Below are 18590 nucleotides of genomic sequence, written 5' to 3'. Positions count from 1 at the left end.
AAGTTATCACAAATCTGTTTTTTTTTTTGCTTTGTCATTATGGGGTATGGAGTGTAGATTGCTGTGAAAAAAAAATTTAAAGCATTTTAGCATAAGGCTGCAACATAACAAAACGCAGAAATGTGAATGGGTCTGAATACTTTCTGAATGCACTGTATATTATTTGTTCAGATTCAGCCAAATGCTTCAAAACTCATTGGATATTGCTTCACAGTGCAGATGCACAATGACCTAAAGCATACTTAGTTTTGGGTTGCTTTCATTTTTAAGGAAAAGAAGCGGAATATTCTGTAATGGCCAAGTCAGTTGCTTCTATTCTTAGTCTATAAGATTTCAGATGTAAGAAAATCATCAGTTTTACAACTAGCATTTTGAAACATTATAGAACATTCTCTATACTACATAGCTCTATTTTCTTTCCTGTATCTTGTAGTGTGCTATGTCTGGGGTAAAACCACTAGTTTCTAATCTTAAATAAGCACTAGATTTTGTTATAAACAAGATGTCATCTTCTTTCTGTCAAATCACCACATGCCAAAAGAGCTTTTCCATAGAATTCAGCCAGGCAAGTGCGTGTCTTGCATCTATGATGGATCATGGTGGCTTGGCATTATGCTGGTGGCTTCACATTATGTTGAGCTGCAGAAAATGAGGATGTCTTTTATTAAGTTCCAAGTATCCACATGGCCCCTCAACCTTGTTCAAGTGTCCTCAAAGGGATTACATTTGCTGGGTGCCTTTCACACACATCTTGACTGAGATTCCTGCACCTGACACAGGAAGCCAGGGATGTCGACACAAGATCAGTTTTTAATGCAAATTAAATGCAAGGCCATTCTGAAAGACCCTTCCATTATAAAACCACCTATATTTTGTGAAGTATCAATATCTGCTCAGCAGTATCAAATGTTTTTCAGTTTCAGATATCAATCTTAGCTTAAATATGTTTCAAGTTAATCAAAGATATTGATGCAGAGTCAAAATCTCAGCTATTAAAGCTTTTTTAGGGGTGGTACCAGTTCATTCACATCCTTTTGGGGACAAAAGTAAATGATCTAAAGCTTACTGAGCCACTTTTCTAAATATTTCTAAATACTAAAACCAAATAGCTAGATGTAATGCAATAAAAAAAATTAAATTAATTTAAATAAATAAATAAATAAATAAATAAATGCAGAATCCATTCAAACACTCTCCTTCATGGTTCAAGGTTTCAGACACACAAGTACAATTTAATTAGCTTGATTATTGATTATTGACTTTTGGTTCTTTCCACTTCACATACTGTGGCTTTTAAGGTGATTAAAAACAGCATTTTATTTCAACAAAAACTAAAACTATACTGCAGGTCCCAAAGGGCACCATTTTGAAGAGTAAGGCTAAATCAATAGAAATTCACTTTCTGCAACTTTCAATAATCATTTACATTTTGTAAAAGGCAAATAAAATCCCAGTATGGTTTACACAAGCGTGCACACACACACACACACACACACACACACTATTACTAAGAATAAGGCTCATTTTTTAGCTTTATTGAAAACTGTGATATTATTTAAGAAAGAAAAACATTTATTTTGCATTTTTGGAAGGAGTCTCCAGTGTCAGTGTTGTAACTGTCAAAGGTAATACTATAAGTTTTCCTCTATGGAAAAGTCTTCAGGAGGGGAAATGTTAACCTTTATAGTTTCTCACTGACAAGCTGCAACTTACCTGTCTTATTAACTTCAAGAGAGAGAAGTGAGAGAATGATTGTTCCTAGCTGATATAATGTGATAACAGGAATTAACTTGTGTCATGGATATTCCACAACAGTTGCTAGTGTTGGTGGTATAAGAAGAATAAAACATTTTGGAACATGCTGTTATTGGAAAATAATCAACTTCAGGGTGGTAACAGTAACAATGGTCCACATCACACCACCCCAGCGCTGATTACTGTGCTACAATGGCATACCAATTTGTATTTTAATCCTTACAAAATATAAGGTCTCAACTGAGGAACACTGTAAACTAGCAGTCTACTCATAGTGTGCATAGGCTAATGCCATTTTCGAAACATAAGTGTTCTCAAATACAATTTGACTTTCAGGCCCGGTGACTAATCCACTCAGATCAGCAGGTAATTACAACTGCAGCCAAGCAAGCTATTAAAATGCATGGAAGTCAAAGCGACTAATCTGGGAATAAGTTAAGTGGAAGGGGGTGTCTTATGGTTTTGTTTTAAGCAATTAATTACTAGTCATCTCATGTTCAAAAGAAAAGCCCTTTGGAGTAAAACTGCCTGAGGGCTTAAACCAATCAATCATTTCACTAACTTTCACGAAATCGAACTTACAGCAACTCTGAGTTTGATTCTGGCCTGTTCAATATACCTTGATTAATTACTTAGTAAAAAGATTTGTGGTAATGGCACAGAGAAACACATGCACACCTTTCAGCTGACCTGCACAAAATGTGTTCTGTAGTTCTGCTGGAACCAAGACTACATGATTTACACCAGATATGAGGGAGACAGAGGTGTCATTACTTCAGAATAGTTTTAAACAAAAGTGGTTCAGACAGCAAGTCTAATGCTCACAGAAAAAAAAAATCACAATTTTATGTGAAAGAAATGTTTGTTTGAAAATGATGATTATTTACATTGTAATTAATGGATTAAGCATTGAGGGAGCTCAGATTGGGGTTTAAAAATTTACAGCACTCAGAGAAGTACCAATAGCCAAACTTTTAACATTTAATTTTGTTTCAATATAAAAGACAGTTTCTAATGGTTGCTTATTTAAAAGCCAGTCTTAAGCGTCGCTGGACTCAAAACTGCCTACATGGTAGACATACAGATCATTTGGATGAGACTGGCACCATTTCCAGGAAACTGTCACACACAATGTACTTATGAAATGTGAGAGAGGACTTTGAAATAAAACATTTTCCAGAGAGTTAAGAGCATCTGGAACCTCACACATCAGACAGGAGGTCCTGGATCACCTGGAGAAAACATCAATTCATAGCTGACAAACTACCATCCAACACCCCACCCAACACCCCACCTAACACTCCCATCCAACAATCCCACCCAACACCCCACCTAACAATCCCCTCTAACACTACCATCCAACAATCCCACCCAACACCCCACCCAACACCCTACCCAACACTCCTATCTAACACTCCCATCCAACACTTCCACCCAATAATCCCATCCAACACTACCATCCAACAATCTCATCCAACACCCCACCTAACAATCCCATCCAACAATCCCACCCAACACCCCATCTAACAGTCCCATCCAACACTCTCACCCAACACCCCACCTAACAATCCCATCCAACACTACCATCCAACAATCCCACCCAACACTCTAACACTCCTATCTAACACTCCCATCTAACACTCCCATCTAACACTCCCATCCAACACTCTCACCCAACACCCCACCTAACAATCCCATCCAACACTCTCACCCAACACCCCACCTAACAATCCCATCCAACACTCCCATTCAACAATCCCACCCAACACCCCACCTAACAATCCCATCCAACACTACCATCCAACAATCCCACCCAACACTCTATCTAACACTCCTATCTAACACTCCCATCTAACACTCCTATCTAACACTCCCATCTAACACTCCCATCTAACACTCCCATCTAACACTCCCATCTAACACTCCCATTTAACACTCCCATCCAACAATCCCACCCAACACTCCCACCTAACAATCCCACCCAACACCCCACCCAACACCCCATCTAACACTCCCATCCAACACTCCCACCCAACACTCCCACCCAACAATCCCATCCAACACTACCATCCAACAATCCCATCCAACACTACCATCCAACAATCCCATCCAACACTACCATCCAACAATCCCATCCAACACTACCATCCAACAATCCCATCCAACACCCCACCTAACAATCCCATCCAACAATCCCACCCAACACCGCACCTAACAATCCCATCCAACACTACCATCCAACAATCCCACCCAACATCCTATCTAACACTCCCATCCAACACCCCATCTAACAATCCCACCCAACACCCCACCTAACACTCCCATCCAACACTCCCACCCAACACCCCATCCAAACCTCCCACCCAAGACATCTGCTTTGGCCTATGCTGCTCCAATGATGAATAAAGTAACTATTCACAGTTTGACAACATTAAAGGAAATCTCTACCCTGAACAACTTGCATATTAATCCGTTTAAAAGGTGATGTTCAGTGGCATCAATGGTTTCCTAAATTACCCACAATACCATTTGACTAACTCAGTACAACTCAGTCATATAACTGCATTGTATTCTGGGATTGTGAGTCCAACATTTGCTGTTTCCACTACTTGCTTACACCTAGTCACTCATGCAATTATCTAATCAGCCAACCATGTGGCAGCAGTGCATACAATGCATAAAATCATGCAGGTGCAGGCCAGCAGCTTCGTAATGTTGACATCATCCAACAGAATGGGGAAAAAATGTGTTCTCAGTGAATTTGACCGTGGCATGATTGTTGCTGTCAGACAGGCCGGTTTTTAACTGCTGGTCTCCTGAGATTTTCTCACACAACAGTCTTTAGGTGCAATAAAGAAACAACATCCAGTGAGCGGTAGTTCTGTGGACGAAAAAGGGTTGTTGATGAGAAAGGTCAACAGAGAATGGTCAGACTGGTCCAAGCTGACAGAAAAGATACAGCAACTCAGATAACCACTCTGTACAATTGTGCTGAGCAGAAAAGCATCTCAGAATCCACAGTATGCCGAACATTGATGCGGATGGGCTACAACAGTAAAAGACCAAGTCGGGTTCTAATTCTGTCAGCCAAGAACAGAAAGCTGAGGCTGCAGTGGGCACAGACTCACCAAAACTGGACAGTTTAAAATTGGTAAAAAGTAGTCTGGTCTGATTAATCTCAATGTCTGCTGAGGCACACAGATGGTAGGGTCAGAATTTGGTGCCAACAGCATGAAGCTATGGACCCAACCTGCCTTGTGTCAATAGTCCAGGCTGGTGGAGGTGGTGTAATGGTGTGGGGAATGTTTTCTTGGCACACTTTGGGTCCACACTTTGCCACACTTTGGGCCCATTAATACCAATCATTCATTGCTTGAATGCCATATCATATTTCCCATATATTGTTGCTGACCATGTGCATCCCTTCATGTCCACAATTTACCATCTTCTAATAGCTACTTCCTGCATGATAATGCACCATGTCGAAAAGCAAAAGTCGTCTCAAACTGGTTTCAAGAACATGACAGTGAGTTCAGTGTTCTTCAGTGGCCTTCCCTGTCAGCGGATGTGAATCTGATAGAACACCTTTGGGATGTGGTAGAGCAGGAGATTCGCAGCATGAAAGTGCACCTGAAAAATCTGCAGGAATTTCGTGATGCAATCATGTCAATATGGACGAGACCGTCAAAGGAATGTTTCCATGACACAAAGAATTGAGGCTGTTTTGTGAGCAAAGGGAGGCCCTACCCAGTGTTAGTATAGTGTTCCTGATAAACTGCTTGGTGAGTGCATGCCATCACAACAATTAAAAAAAAAAAATTACCGGGTGAACAAACTGCGTGAGCCAAGTGTGACCTTGCCAAGACAGAAAATAAATAAATAAATAAATAAATTTAATGAATTAAAGCAGAATTGAGTAGAATTTTTTACATTTTTGCTAGTAGTCTCGGACGTTTGTATCCTACTATATAATACACTACATGCGCAGATTCAGTTCAGATCATTTTCACGCAAAGTGTTAGCAACATCATCAGTTAAATGATCTTTTGACATTCTCCTGGGATCTCTGACCTACACATGCTCGATGAGTTTTTATTGATTTATTTCTAGTTCAAAGCAAAGGTGATGAAAAAACAACTGACTCAAGCCTAGTTTTTTTTTTTTTTAAACACCTTTTCCAAAAACAGCTTTTTTTCAGAAACATGTCAAATCAAGTACAGTTTACTGTCAGGGTGATGATCTGTCTCACTGAGGGACAGGTGAGCTTCAAACCCTGACCTGAGCACATCATTTCTAAAGTATGCACCAATTTGTGTAGAGATAACCATATTAGAAAAAGGACATCTGAATAAATAACAGAAAGATAGACAGACAGGCAGACAGACTGACAGTCTGCCCATATCTAGTTTACATTTAGAGCAAAGTTCACGCTGTTTATGCTACCTGAATATTTATAATAAGAGATGTGAAGCAAACAGATCAGCCTCGGTGACATTAAATGTCAGGTGCTTCATATGAAAGCTGGAGTTTGTTATTGAATTTTACACGCACACTTGCACACACACTTTTCCTCTCACCAATCCAGTTTAGACTATTCATAAGTAATTGTGTAGTTCTGAAATTCACACACACACAGCTCTAAAGATACAAAATCTGTTCTATTAAATGAGGTAACATTGAAAATGTAAATTTCTAACTGGATTTTGAGTAAAACTGATTTTCTTTTAAATCAACATTTAAAGAAATGAAAGAAACAGAGAAGAGGAAGGGGCACAAATAAGGAGACAAAGAGAAGACTTACCAGGAATGTTATGTATGGTTATTGCCAGGATTAATAGCAGTATCCGTCTCCAGCTGCTTGCTGATGGACAAATTACTTCCTGTGGTCTAGCACCCACTTCCATCTCTTCTGCTACTTGACCAGGGTGGGTTGCTTTTCTTCTATGGTAAACTTCTCCATTCTCTATTTTATCTATAATAGAAACATAAACCTAACATCAACGCAGCTCTGGGGAAATACTTACTGCCTGGATTTTTAAAAGGATTCAACTCAGTCTTAGTCTGAAGTCAATCATTAAACAAAAGTTACTGAAATACAGTCACTAAAATCACAACACAACCTTAGCAAACACATTGCTTTGCAAATTAGTCACTTCAGCGTGTACACATGTGTACTTTTTTCCCCTCAATCATTTCTTCTTGAAAGATGAATAAATATTAAGTATTTCTTCACCAGTATGCACTGAAGTGCTCGGGTGGTCTTGTTGGAAGCCAAACACAATTATTTAACTAATATATCAAGCAATTTCCTGAAAGATGTCAAGAACAACAGCTCAATAAACTAATTACTCCCATTCCCTTGTTAACAAGAACTGACATACGAAAATCAATATTTACAATCAATTGCTGTAAAAATCATTGCATGACTCATTAGCCTGGATTAAGTAAAACTTCAAAGGGAAGTAAAATGTAATGAAGAACACTGCAGTAAGGATAACCTTCAGCTAGCCACTACACCAGTTTAGTATTATGACTGTAAATGTATTCATGGTATGCTAATAGCACAGTTTTTGATGCAGTTTTTAATACAGCCTAAAGGAAATGAGTCAGTGTAGGAATTCCTTATAATGAAGATAATTAAACCATATCATTATCTTCTCCTGATAAAGTTTCTAATGTAGCACATTGGGTTTGCAACCTGGACAAAAGGCAGGCTGTTGGCAAATGTTTCAGCTATGAGCTGTGGTGTTCTCTCCTTGCACTGTAAGCGAAATATATTATTTGATTTTGTTTAGCATCTTTATTTTCTCTCAATTAATCATGAGGTAACTATGCATTGTAAGCAAGAGATTTATAAGACAGCTTGGATTTCCATAACAGCTAGTATTTCCATATTCCTGTGTTCCTGATTCTGAAAAGATCATAAAAGGTCATTCATGCATGCTGATTAAGCCAACTAGATCCAACCAAAAACTCCAACTTAATCCAACTAAAAACTGTTGTATTGTCTACTTCTTACTCTTTTTTCTTTTTCTACTTCTCTGCTGGGCAACTATGAATAAAAAACGAATAGCCTGGATATGAAATCTGCTTGTCCTGGTTGCCCAAGCTACTGATCTGTCCACCCCTGGAGATAAACAGATAAATGTACAGATATGAATGTATATATGTAAGGTATGTACAGACAGACAAAAAGACAGACATTCATCCAGACAGACAGACAGACAGACATATCTGGTTAAAGGAACAACCTAAACTGAAATGCTACTCTGTAAGAGAAACAAAATTCCTGTGCATTCCCATGACTTACTTTCAGATGTGCAAAAAATAAATGACAAAGCATGTTGGCCTGATGTGAGAACTGTGGCCTAAAAGATATTGTGATATAACATGATTCTGATTCTTGTTTGTTGTTAAATTAATTAATGAATTTGTTGTTGCTTTTCTATCAGTGCTATTTTACTCTTCAGCATAAGGACTGGATTTTTTAAAAGATTAACTAACAACGAAGGTGAAGACTGTGACTAGAATAAAAAAAATGAATAAATGGTAAGACATAATTTGAAGGTCTTCTACAGTGGTCCTTCATAACACAATCATAAGTATTGGATTAATATTCAGAAATACTGAAGCATTTATGTAAGTCTTACGTCAAATCCCATGAGAAGACATACACGTGTTTATGAAATCCAACGATCAGCCATAACATTAAAATCACCGACATGTGAAGTGAATAACAATGATTATCTCGTAACAGTGGCACCTGTCAAGGGGTGGGATATATTAGGCAGCAAGTGAACAGTCACTTCTCAAAGTTGATGTGTTGGAAGCAGAAAAAATGGGCAAGCATAAGGATCTGAGTGACTTTGATTGGGGCCAAATTGTGATGGCTAGACAACTAGCATCTAGAAAACGGCAGGTCTTGTGGGGTGTTCCCGGTATGCAATGGTTAGTGCCTACCAAAAGTGGTCCAAGGAAGGACAACCGGTGAACCAGAGACAGGGTCATGGGCGTACAAGGCTCATTGATGCGCGTGGGGAGCGAAGGCTAGCCTGTCTGGTCCAACCCCAGAGAAGAGCTACTGTAGCACAAATTGCTGAAAAGTGATGCTGGCTATGATGGAAAGGTGTCAGAACACACAGTACATTACAGCTTGCTGTGTATGGGGCTGTGTAGCTGCAGACCGGTCAGAGAGCCTATGCTGACTCCTGAATTGTTCAGGAATGGTTTGAGGAACATGACAGAGTTCAAGGTGTTGACTTGGCCTCCAAATTCCCCAGATCTCAATCAAATTCAGCATCTGTGGGATGTGCTGGACAAACAAGTCTGGTCCATGGAGGCTCCACCTCACAACTTATAGGACTTAAAGGATCTGCTGCTACGTCTTGGTGCCAGATACCACAGCACACCTTCAGAGGTCTTGTGGAGTCCATGCATCGACGGGTCAGAGCTGTTTTGGCAGCACAAGAGGGACCTACATTAGGCAGGTGGTTTTAATATTATGGCTGATCAGTGTATATTGCTTTTTACAGAAAGGCAGAAAAGAGAAGAACCTCATGGTTGGACAATTTTGGTCTATTTTGTCTGTGATTTTTTATTTTTTTTTTACCTTATCTTGAAAGTTATTATTTTGTTTTTACTAACAGCAGCTTCATGAAATATTGAGAAATAGGTTATAGTGTCCACCTGTCGTCTTATCTTTTCAGGGCTGTGTTTACTGTATCTACTGTTTATAGGACAATGAAACCCAATGCTCTTCAGCAGTAGTGTTGGTGGTCCATTTACATTCAAAACCACTACGAATGCACCATTCCAGCACAATGTGACTTATTTACAAAGCCTATATGTTGACCAAATAAATGGTTTTTATGCCTTCTGCCTAAAATAATAAAAAAAAGATAACATTATTGTGAATAATGTATATAGCTTTACTGGCCATGTGCAACTCATTTCAGCATACTCAGTTATTACAAACGCAGAACTCTGTCCTCCCTATCCCCCACCCTCTCCCTATCCCCCACCCTCTCCCTGTTCCCACCCTGTCCCTGTTCCCATCCCCCTTCCCTGTCCTTATTCCCTTCCCTGTTCTCCCCCCCCCCTCCCCCCGTCCTCCACTTCCCTCGTCTGCTTGCCCACTCTCCCTCGCTTGTTTATTTCAAATCTGTGGAAAACACTGTTTCCCCCTCAGGTTACACATTAATCATATTTCTCGAGCATTTAATTAAATCCTCATTTTTATAATGAATCAATCAGTGAAGAAGAAACAATTAGAGGGCTTTAATTATACATAATCCCTGCAATACATTACTACTGTAGGCTAATCAATTACATAATCATTTAGAGTCACTAAGTCATTTTCTGTTCCCAGTTTATTAAAATTCTACAAACCTGAAACAGTACCAAGAAAGAAAGTAAGAAAGAAAGAAGGAAGGAAAGAAAGAAAGTAAGAAAGAAGGAAGGAAAGAAAGAAAGAAAGAAAGAAAGAGGCAACCTTATGCAGAGCTTTCATGCTTTACACATTAATTTTTTCCCAAACTAAATATATTATAAGAAGCACCATATCATAAGCATCATATCGGGAGCCTGAACCCCTGGTGGTTATTTGTATAAACAGCACCTGAGTTTTAGTAATGACTGAGGTTATAACTTACTTTCACGGTTTCAAAAGTAAAGCTAAATTATCTAAACATTGGTATTCGTATATATTTCCAAATCTGCTCCAAGAATTTTTTTATAGCATGAATAAGAAAGGCAATTTTAAATGTTCTGAATTTAGTTTTTAGCTTTCACACTTACAGACAGCTTTGGGGCTGCGGTTGCACGAGCAGTTTTGCACTCAGAACTCCATCAGTGGACAGTGGATAGGTTCAACAATCCAGACTTCATGTGAAAACTGTGACGAATTTGCACAGCTGCACTATTTGTCTACTTAGTACACCTTTTACAGAGGGGATTTATTTATAATTGCACTATCCGTTATCACCCAGATGAGGATGGGGTCCTTTTTGAGGATGGTTCCTCTCAAGGTTTCTTCTTCATATCACCTCAGGGAGTTTTTCCTTGCCACCATTTTTAGGGATAAATTCACATATTTACAATTTATTTTGATTTAATTTAATTTGAATGTATTTATTTCTGTAAAGCTTCTTTGTGACAATGTCCGTTGTTAAAAGCACTACACAAACATAATTAAATTGAATAGAAAAAAAAAATCAGCACACACAATATGGTTAGAAGACAGAAAATCAAGAGAATTTGATCTGCTTGTGTGACGTGACTGTATGCAGCCACAGGTAATGTGGGACGTCTTCAAAACGTATTTCAAGTCACTTGATGCTTTTCTTAAATGCGGAAATTTTTCCACTTTGGAAGCTCTGCTATGTGAACGCACCTTTAAAAGCTAGACAAATCTGAAAAAGGGGTGTCAAATGACAACAGTACAATACTTATAATCTTAACTGAAAAGAAATATCACATTACAGACAAGGGAAATAATATAGCTCACACAATTCAAGCAATCGGTTTGTTGTAAATAGCTATATCTACAAAGTTCTTACTGGTATGCTAATGTTTAAGCTAACTGTCTATAGCTAAAGATACTTTCTCTACTAAACTGCAAACTACCACAGAAACATCCTGCAAGATTTTTATATTGGTTCATCATGATTATTTTCTTCACTGTAAAATAGTCTTTAGCAGGCAAACTTGCCAAAGACTAGGTAAGGCTTGCGTAAGGTAAGGTAAGGTAAAAAGGTAAGGCTTGCGAGCTTTCTACAGCTAAAAAGATCTAGTGAGTTGCTGATTATCACACAGCGCAAACGTCACCAACGTCAGGGGTTTTAGCCACTAAATGGCTAATGAACATGTATGTTCAAAGTCCTGTTAACCAGCATGTGCACTACAAAAGGTCAAAAGCATTCTTAAAATGTACAACTACAAAAACACTTATAGTTAAAAACGGCAACACATTGCTAATCAGAATGTATTACTAACAAATAAGAAACATTTCTTGCTGTTATTTTCCTTTGTAACAAATTCGAGTTACAAGATAAAGGACATAAGAACAGTGATATCAGTTAAGCACAGAGAGAGGACCAGCATGACCACAGTACAGGGTGAGAAACAGGAAGTGTGTGAGCATATAGAGCAAGGTAAGCTGGGATGTTTTAAAGCTGTCACCCAGACTCAGGTTTGTTGACGGTGGCGTGGCAGGACACTTTATGTCCCAGGGTGCCTTCATGCCTGTGTTACCTTCTGGAGCTCCCTTTTAGCTACGCTGTCATGGCTAGCCCTGCCGGAGTCTCTGCTTACACTCTGCTCACTCTCACACACTGCTGCTGCTGTGGCTCCTCTCACACTCCAGACCCACCTGATTCACCCTGATATTACTGCTGCTTGTGACTCACTCTGCTGCTGAGGATGGTCCCACATGGACACTCTAAAGATTTGCACTTCCCAAAAACAGTTCATGCCTGAGTTTCACCCTTGATTCAGTGGACAATCTTGTATGTATACTGTAGATTTGCAAGAATTCAATTTTATTCAATTTTATTTATATAGTGCCTTTAATAATGGACATTGTCACAAAGTAGCTTTACAGAAAGCAGGATATAAAATATAAATTTATCCCTTTAAAAATTTTAATTTTATAAATTAGTATAAGAACTGCTGCAGTAATCGTAAACACTGTCCTGTGCCCAGGACTCTTATCCTTATCTGCTCGTACTGAACATCCTTTCAACAAAACTCCCTAAAAGGCAAAGCTCACAGAGAGCTTCAAGTAATGCAGCTCAGCCACCGCAGCATGTCGGCTACCACACACACACACACACACACACTCTAACTCTTCCTCCTTATAGGGCTGCAATTTATGTCCTAATTAATGGACATACTCTTATTTGTCTTCATTTAGGGATTTGTCTTGGATTTTATTAACGCAAATTGACCGTTTTCATTAAATATGTATGCATGATAAAATATATCAAATATTTAAATCCTGCACCTATAAAGGGCGATAACACATTACCAATTATTTGATTTAAAGCTGACAAGTCAAGGTTAATGTTAAAGAGTCTATTTATACATTAATTTACACAAACTCAGGAATAGCATATGACTGATTTTCTGAACTGGAGTTTCATGAACATCACATTTGTTGTGTAAATGTTCTTGCAAACAAGAGACAAACAACTTCATTTGTGTCCAGCTTGATTAACGAGGCTCAAACTGTGACTGCAAATGCGCAGAGGCTCCTGATCCACTGTGACCCTGACCAAGGAAAGATACAGGGGTTACTGAAAATGAATAAATGAAGGAAGCTGATGTGGGCTTATGACAGTTTCCACCCTATAAACAATAATGTATACAAAAGTTACTTGAGTAAGCGTGCGCGGTTGTAAAGTATTATCAACCTGATGAATCTGAGAAAGTAAAAGCTTTACAGCACTAGCAAAATAGCAACATTTTCCACTCCAGAACTCAATACAGATAGTATCTCAAAGTTCATTATGCATATCAGTGCAGCTTTGCTGAATGTCATTGAAATGCTACAACTTCACACAGAACAAACTCATTATTTGAAGGTCACCATAACACCCCGCAGAATACAAAGCCAAGACGAGAAAATCCTTCGTAATGATAACCATAACTCCTTTAGATTTCTGCCTTTTTGTTTACCATTTTTCCTGTACCATCAAAAATTGCACACTCGCTCATTCCAGCCTTCTGGTGACAGCCCGGGACCCAGAACAAACAAAATAAACCTGTGATGATTCCATCAGGAATTACAGAACCTGAACAACTGCAATGTCTGAAAGGTTATTTAACACACAGTCACTATTCAGTGCTATTAAATGCCCAGAAGGACACATAAACCACAGGATTCATTTCTTGGCATTTAATTTTATCTGGAAATATAAATACCCACAGAAAGACAGCATTCACACCTAAACAGACAAAGCTGTAGCTGATCCTAATGCTGTTTCAATACACATCTACAAAAAAGCTTCAGCTTAATCAATCCGTCTTATATCCTCAACCTGCTGGATCAGCACGCAGAGTTACATGTTGGTCCAACAATAATTATACAACTTGTAATTAGCTCCCAGAGGGACTCAAGCTAACTAGCTGGCTATGTTAATTCAGAATGGTCATTAGATATACAGTCAGGTCCATAAATATTGGGACAGTGACACAGTTTTGGTAATTTTGCTTCTGTACACCACCACAGTGGATTTGAAATGAAGCAGTCAAGATGTGACTGAAGCGTAGACTTTCAGCTTTAATTCAAGGGGTTTAACAAAAATATTGCATTAACCGTTTAGAAATTACAGCCATTTTTTACAGAGTTCCTCCATTTTCACAGGCTCAAAAGTAATGGGACAATTGACTGATAAGCAGTTTCATGGCCAGCTGTGGCCTGTTTCCTCCTTATATCATGATAAATTAAGGAGATAAAAGGTCTGGAGCTGATTCCAAGTGTTGAATTTGCATTTGGTAGCTGTTCATGGGAACTCTCAATATGCCGTTCAAAGAGGTGTTGATGCAAGTGAAGGAGGCCATCATTAGGCTGTAAAACCAAAACAGACCTATCAGAGAGATAGCAGAAACTTTAGGAGGGCCAAATCAACAATTTGGTACATTCTTAAAAAGAAGGAATGCACTGGCGAGCTCAGCAACACCAAAAGGCCTGGGAGACCACAGAAAACAACTAAAGTGGATGATTGCAAAATTCTTTTCTTATTGAAGAACAACCCCTTCACAACATCTAGCCAAGTCAGGAACACTCTGGAGGAGGTAGGCCTATCATTGTCAAAGTCTACAATCAAGAGCCACCTTCATGAATGTAAATACAGACGGTTTACCTCAAGATGCAAACCGCTGGTAACACTCAAGAACACAAAGGCCAGATTAGACTTTGCTAAAAAACCTCTAAAAAAAGCCTGACCAGTTCTGATGCAAGATTAACTTGTACCAGAATGATGGGAAGAGAAAAGTATGGAGAAGGAAAGGAAGGGCTCATGATCCAAAGCATACCACATCATCCGTCAAACATGTGGAGGCAGTGTTATGGCATGGGCATGTTTGGCTGCCAATGGAACTGGGTCACTGGGGTTTATTGATAATGTGACTGTTGATAGAAGTAGCAGGATGAATTCTGAAGTGTACAGAGCTATACTTTCTGCTCAGATTCAGTCAAATGCTGCAAAACTGATAGGACAGCGCTTCACAGTACAGATGGATAACAACCCAAAACATACTGTGAAAGCAGCCCAAGAGCTTGGAAATTAAATGTTCTTAAATGGCCGAGTCAGTCACCTGACCTCAACTGAGCTGCTTTTCACTTACTGAAGACAAATCTGAAGGCAGAATGATCCACAAACAAGCAGCAACTGAAGATGGCTGCAGTAAAGACCTGGCAAATCATCTCAAGGGAGGAAACTCAGCATTTGGTGATGTCCATGGGGTCCAGACTTCAGGTAGTCATTGACTGCAAAGGATTTACCTCCAAGTAATAAAAATTATCCTAATATTTATGATTATATTAGTTTGTCCCATTACTTTTGAGCCTGTGAAAATGGAGGAACTCTGTAAAAAATGGCTGTAATTCCTAAACGGTTAATGCAATATTTTTGTTAAACCCCTTGAATTAAAGCTGAAAGTCTACGCTTCAGTCACATCTTGACTGCTTCATTTCAAATCCACTGTGGTGGTGTACAGAGGCAAAATTACCAAAACTGTGTCACTGTCCCAATATTTATGGACCTGACTGTACATTTTCATTCCATGTGGCAAATGTACTTCTTCAGTTTCTAGTATTCTAATAGTTATTATATCACAACACTGATGATTTCTCAAATCTGATTGGTCAAAAGGTGTTATTTTCAATAACAGCACAAATCACAAGCTTATTTTATTATGCTTGCTCTAATATGTTATCGTTTTGATAGTAACAGCTAATTCCCAGGGCAGATAACCCACATAATGCAGAACTATTAATAAACAGAGCTTTAAAAGCATTATTAAAAAAGGAAAATGTATAATTGTTGATATGGTGATGTTTATGGCAAATGTCTGTAAGGAGACAGTTATTTAACTCTAATGGAGCGAGTCTCCAGTCTTGAATGTTTCTTAAAAGCTGTCTAATAAATATCCTTCATTTTCCTCAGCAATATGCTGCTACAAAAACTGCTGCAGGACCAGACAGTCCATAATATCCTAATATTACTATTATTATTATTATTATTATTATGAATGATAATAATAATAAAAATAATAATAAAAGAAAAAGAGAAACCCTTAAGTAGGTATAACAGGGCATTTCACTATGATTTTTTGCCAGTGTGTGTGGGTTGAATGAAACAAGTTTGACAGCTGGAATATGTATAATATAATAAAAGACACAGAGCAGTGGGAAACATGCCACCACTCCCTCCACTATTTAAAGAGTAGCTTCTCCGCCATGACTCTGCAAATACTTGTGACCTGTTACACGTGACGTTAGGTCCTTCTATCCTACATGACTATATCCTCAACAAAATGGATCATTGCTGTAAAATAAAGTGTAATTTAATTGCAGATTTCATTTGTGTTTTTGGTTAAGGGCACGACAAGCAGAATTATTCAGCAACACCTAAAATATTAACAAACTAACAAGATATTAACACATTTCTCTTGTTATGCAGTGAGAATGTGCAAGCAGCAGTAGGTACTTTCAAAACATAAAACCAGACTTTAGAGTGCCAGTCGTTTTTCTCTTTCAGTGATGGCATTGTTTTGTTTTTTCCCTTTTATTAACACTGTATTTGGGTTCAGACCAAAACACTGGAGCAGCTAAAGCCCCCAAAAACTCTCTCATAAACTGCCAATCATTCAAAAAGGTGCAAGGGATTGATTAGAAACCCATAAAAAATCTTTCACTAAGTTTTGCTCAACTTATTGATTGGATCTCGTCCCAAGTAACATTAGATACCACTAATGTGGGACGCCTCATCACCTTTGACCACACTCGCTGAGTTGAGCTGCTTCAGCACACTCAAAGGAGAACTTGATTCATTTCAGCATATTTAAAGTACTTTACATATTCGAAGACTCAAACTCAAATTATGTCAACAACCTGAAATAGAAACTCAAATTCTTTCCACATAAGAGACCTCATCAGCCTCCAAGGAAAATCTAAACAGTTTAATTTCTCACATATTTAGGAGCTAATATACTATACGTACTTAACGCATAATCAAAGAGGAATTCTATTTGCCTTAACATAAGCAAAGGACAAAGGAAATCCACTCAGGATATTAAAAACAACTCTAATCTCCCTACGTACTTAACAGAATAAAGCCAAGAACAACGTATAAGGTAATATCCAATGCCTTCTGTTAATTCCAATGTATTCTTAAAGACATATACATGTAAATACTTATAATGCTAATGCAGCTAAAGCATATGAGGTACACTTTAAGCCATTATTTATAATATATATAAGTAAGTGAATGTGAGAGTGTTATGTGTGACAGTGAGGTAAAGCAATAAATGTGAAAGTGTGTTGTGTGAACGTGAGAGGTAAAGCATGTGAGAGCGTTTTGTTTTAATGCAAGGAATATATTAGCGAATGAATGTGGGAGTGATTTGTGTGAATGTGAAGTAAAGTAGTAAATGCGAGAGCGTTTTGTGTGAATGTGAGGTAAAGTAGTGAATGTGAGAGCGTTTTGTGTGAATGTGAGAGGTAAAGTAGAGAATGTGAGAGCGTTTTGTGTGAATGTGAGAGGTAAAGTAATGAATGTGAGAGCGTTTTGTGTGAATGTGAAGTAAAGTAGTAAATGCGAGAGCGTTTTGTGTGAATGTGAGGTAAAGTAGAGAATGTGAGAGCGTTTTGTGTGAATGTGAGAGGTAAAGTATTGAATGTGAGAGCGTTTTGTGTGAATGTGAGGTAAAGTAGAGAATGTGAGAGCGTTTTGTGTGAATGTGAGAGGTAAAGTAGAGAATGTGAGAGCGTTTTGTGTGAATGTGAGGTAAAGTAATGAATGTGAGAGCGTTTTGTGTGAATGTGAGAGGTAAAGTATTGAATGTGAGAGCGTTTTGTGTGAATGTGAGGTAAAGTAGAGAATGTGAGAGCGTTTTGTGTGAATGTGAGAGGTAAAGTAGTGAATGTGAGAGCGTTTTGTGTGAATGTGAGGTAAAGTATTGAATGTGAGAGCATTTTGTGTGAATGTGAGGTAAAGTAGTGAATGTGAGAGCGTTTTGTGTGAATGTGAGGTAAAGTAGTGAATGTGAGAGCGTTTTGTGTGAATGTGAGAGGTAAAGTATTGAATGTGAGAGCGTTTTGTGTGAATGTGAGGTAAAGTAGTGAATGTGAGAGCGTTTTTTGTTTGTGGATTTGTTTTAATGTTTTTGGTAAGCCAAGAACAACGTATAAGGTAATATCCAATGCCTTCTGTTAATTCCAATGTATTCTTAAAGACATATACATATAAATACTTATAATGCTAATGCAGCTAAAGCATATGAGGTACACTTTAAGCCATTATTTATAATATATATAAGTAAGTGAATGTGAGAGTGTTATGTGTGACAGTGAGGTAAAGCAATAAATGTGAAAGTGTGTAGTGTGAACGTGAGAGGTAAAGCATGTGAGAGCGTTTTGTTTTAATGCAAGGAATATATTAGCGAATGAATGTGGGAGTGATTTGTGTGAATGTGAAGTAAAGTAGTAAATGCGAGAGCGTTTTGTGTGAATGTGAGAGGTAAAGTAGAGAATGTGAGAGCGTTTTGTGTGAATGTGAGGTAAAGTAGAGAATGTGAGAGCGTTTTGTGTGAATGTGAGAGGTAAAGTAGTG

General features: G+C 38.3%; 1 protein-coding gene across 3 annotated transcripts in view; it reads right to left on the bottom strand.

Moving 5' to 3' along the window:
- LOC113527654 (zinc transporter ZIP11) overlaps window positions 1–18590 on the bottom strand; it is a 129697-nt gene that overhangs the window by 29191 nt on the left and 81916 nt on the right. For all 3 annotated transcript variants that reach the window (XM_026915663.3, XM_026915667.3, XM_026915665.3), the window contains exon 6: window positions 6557–6727. In XM_026915663.3, coding sequence (XP_026771464.1) covers window positions 6557–6727 — 171 coding nt within the window. The remainder of the gene's footprint in view (window positions 1–6556; window positions 6728–18590) is intronic.

Source organism: Pangasianodon hypophthalmus, chromosome 12 (genome assembly GCF_027358585.1).
Source record: "Pangasianodon hypophthalmus isolate fPanHyp1 chromosome 12, fPanHyp1.pri, whole genome shotgun sequence".
NCBI lineage: Eukaryota > Metazoa > Chordata > Actinopteri > Siluriformes > Pangasiidae > Pangasianodon > Pangasianodon hypophthalmus.
Note: the sequence above shows the minus strand (reverse complement) of the source record. Positions and strands in the feature narration are given on the sequence as shown.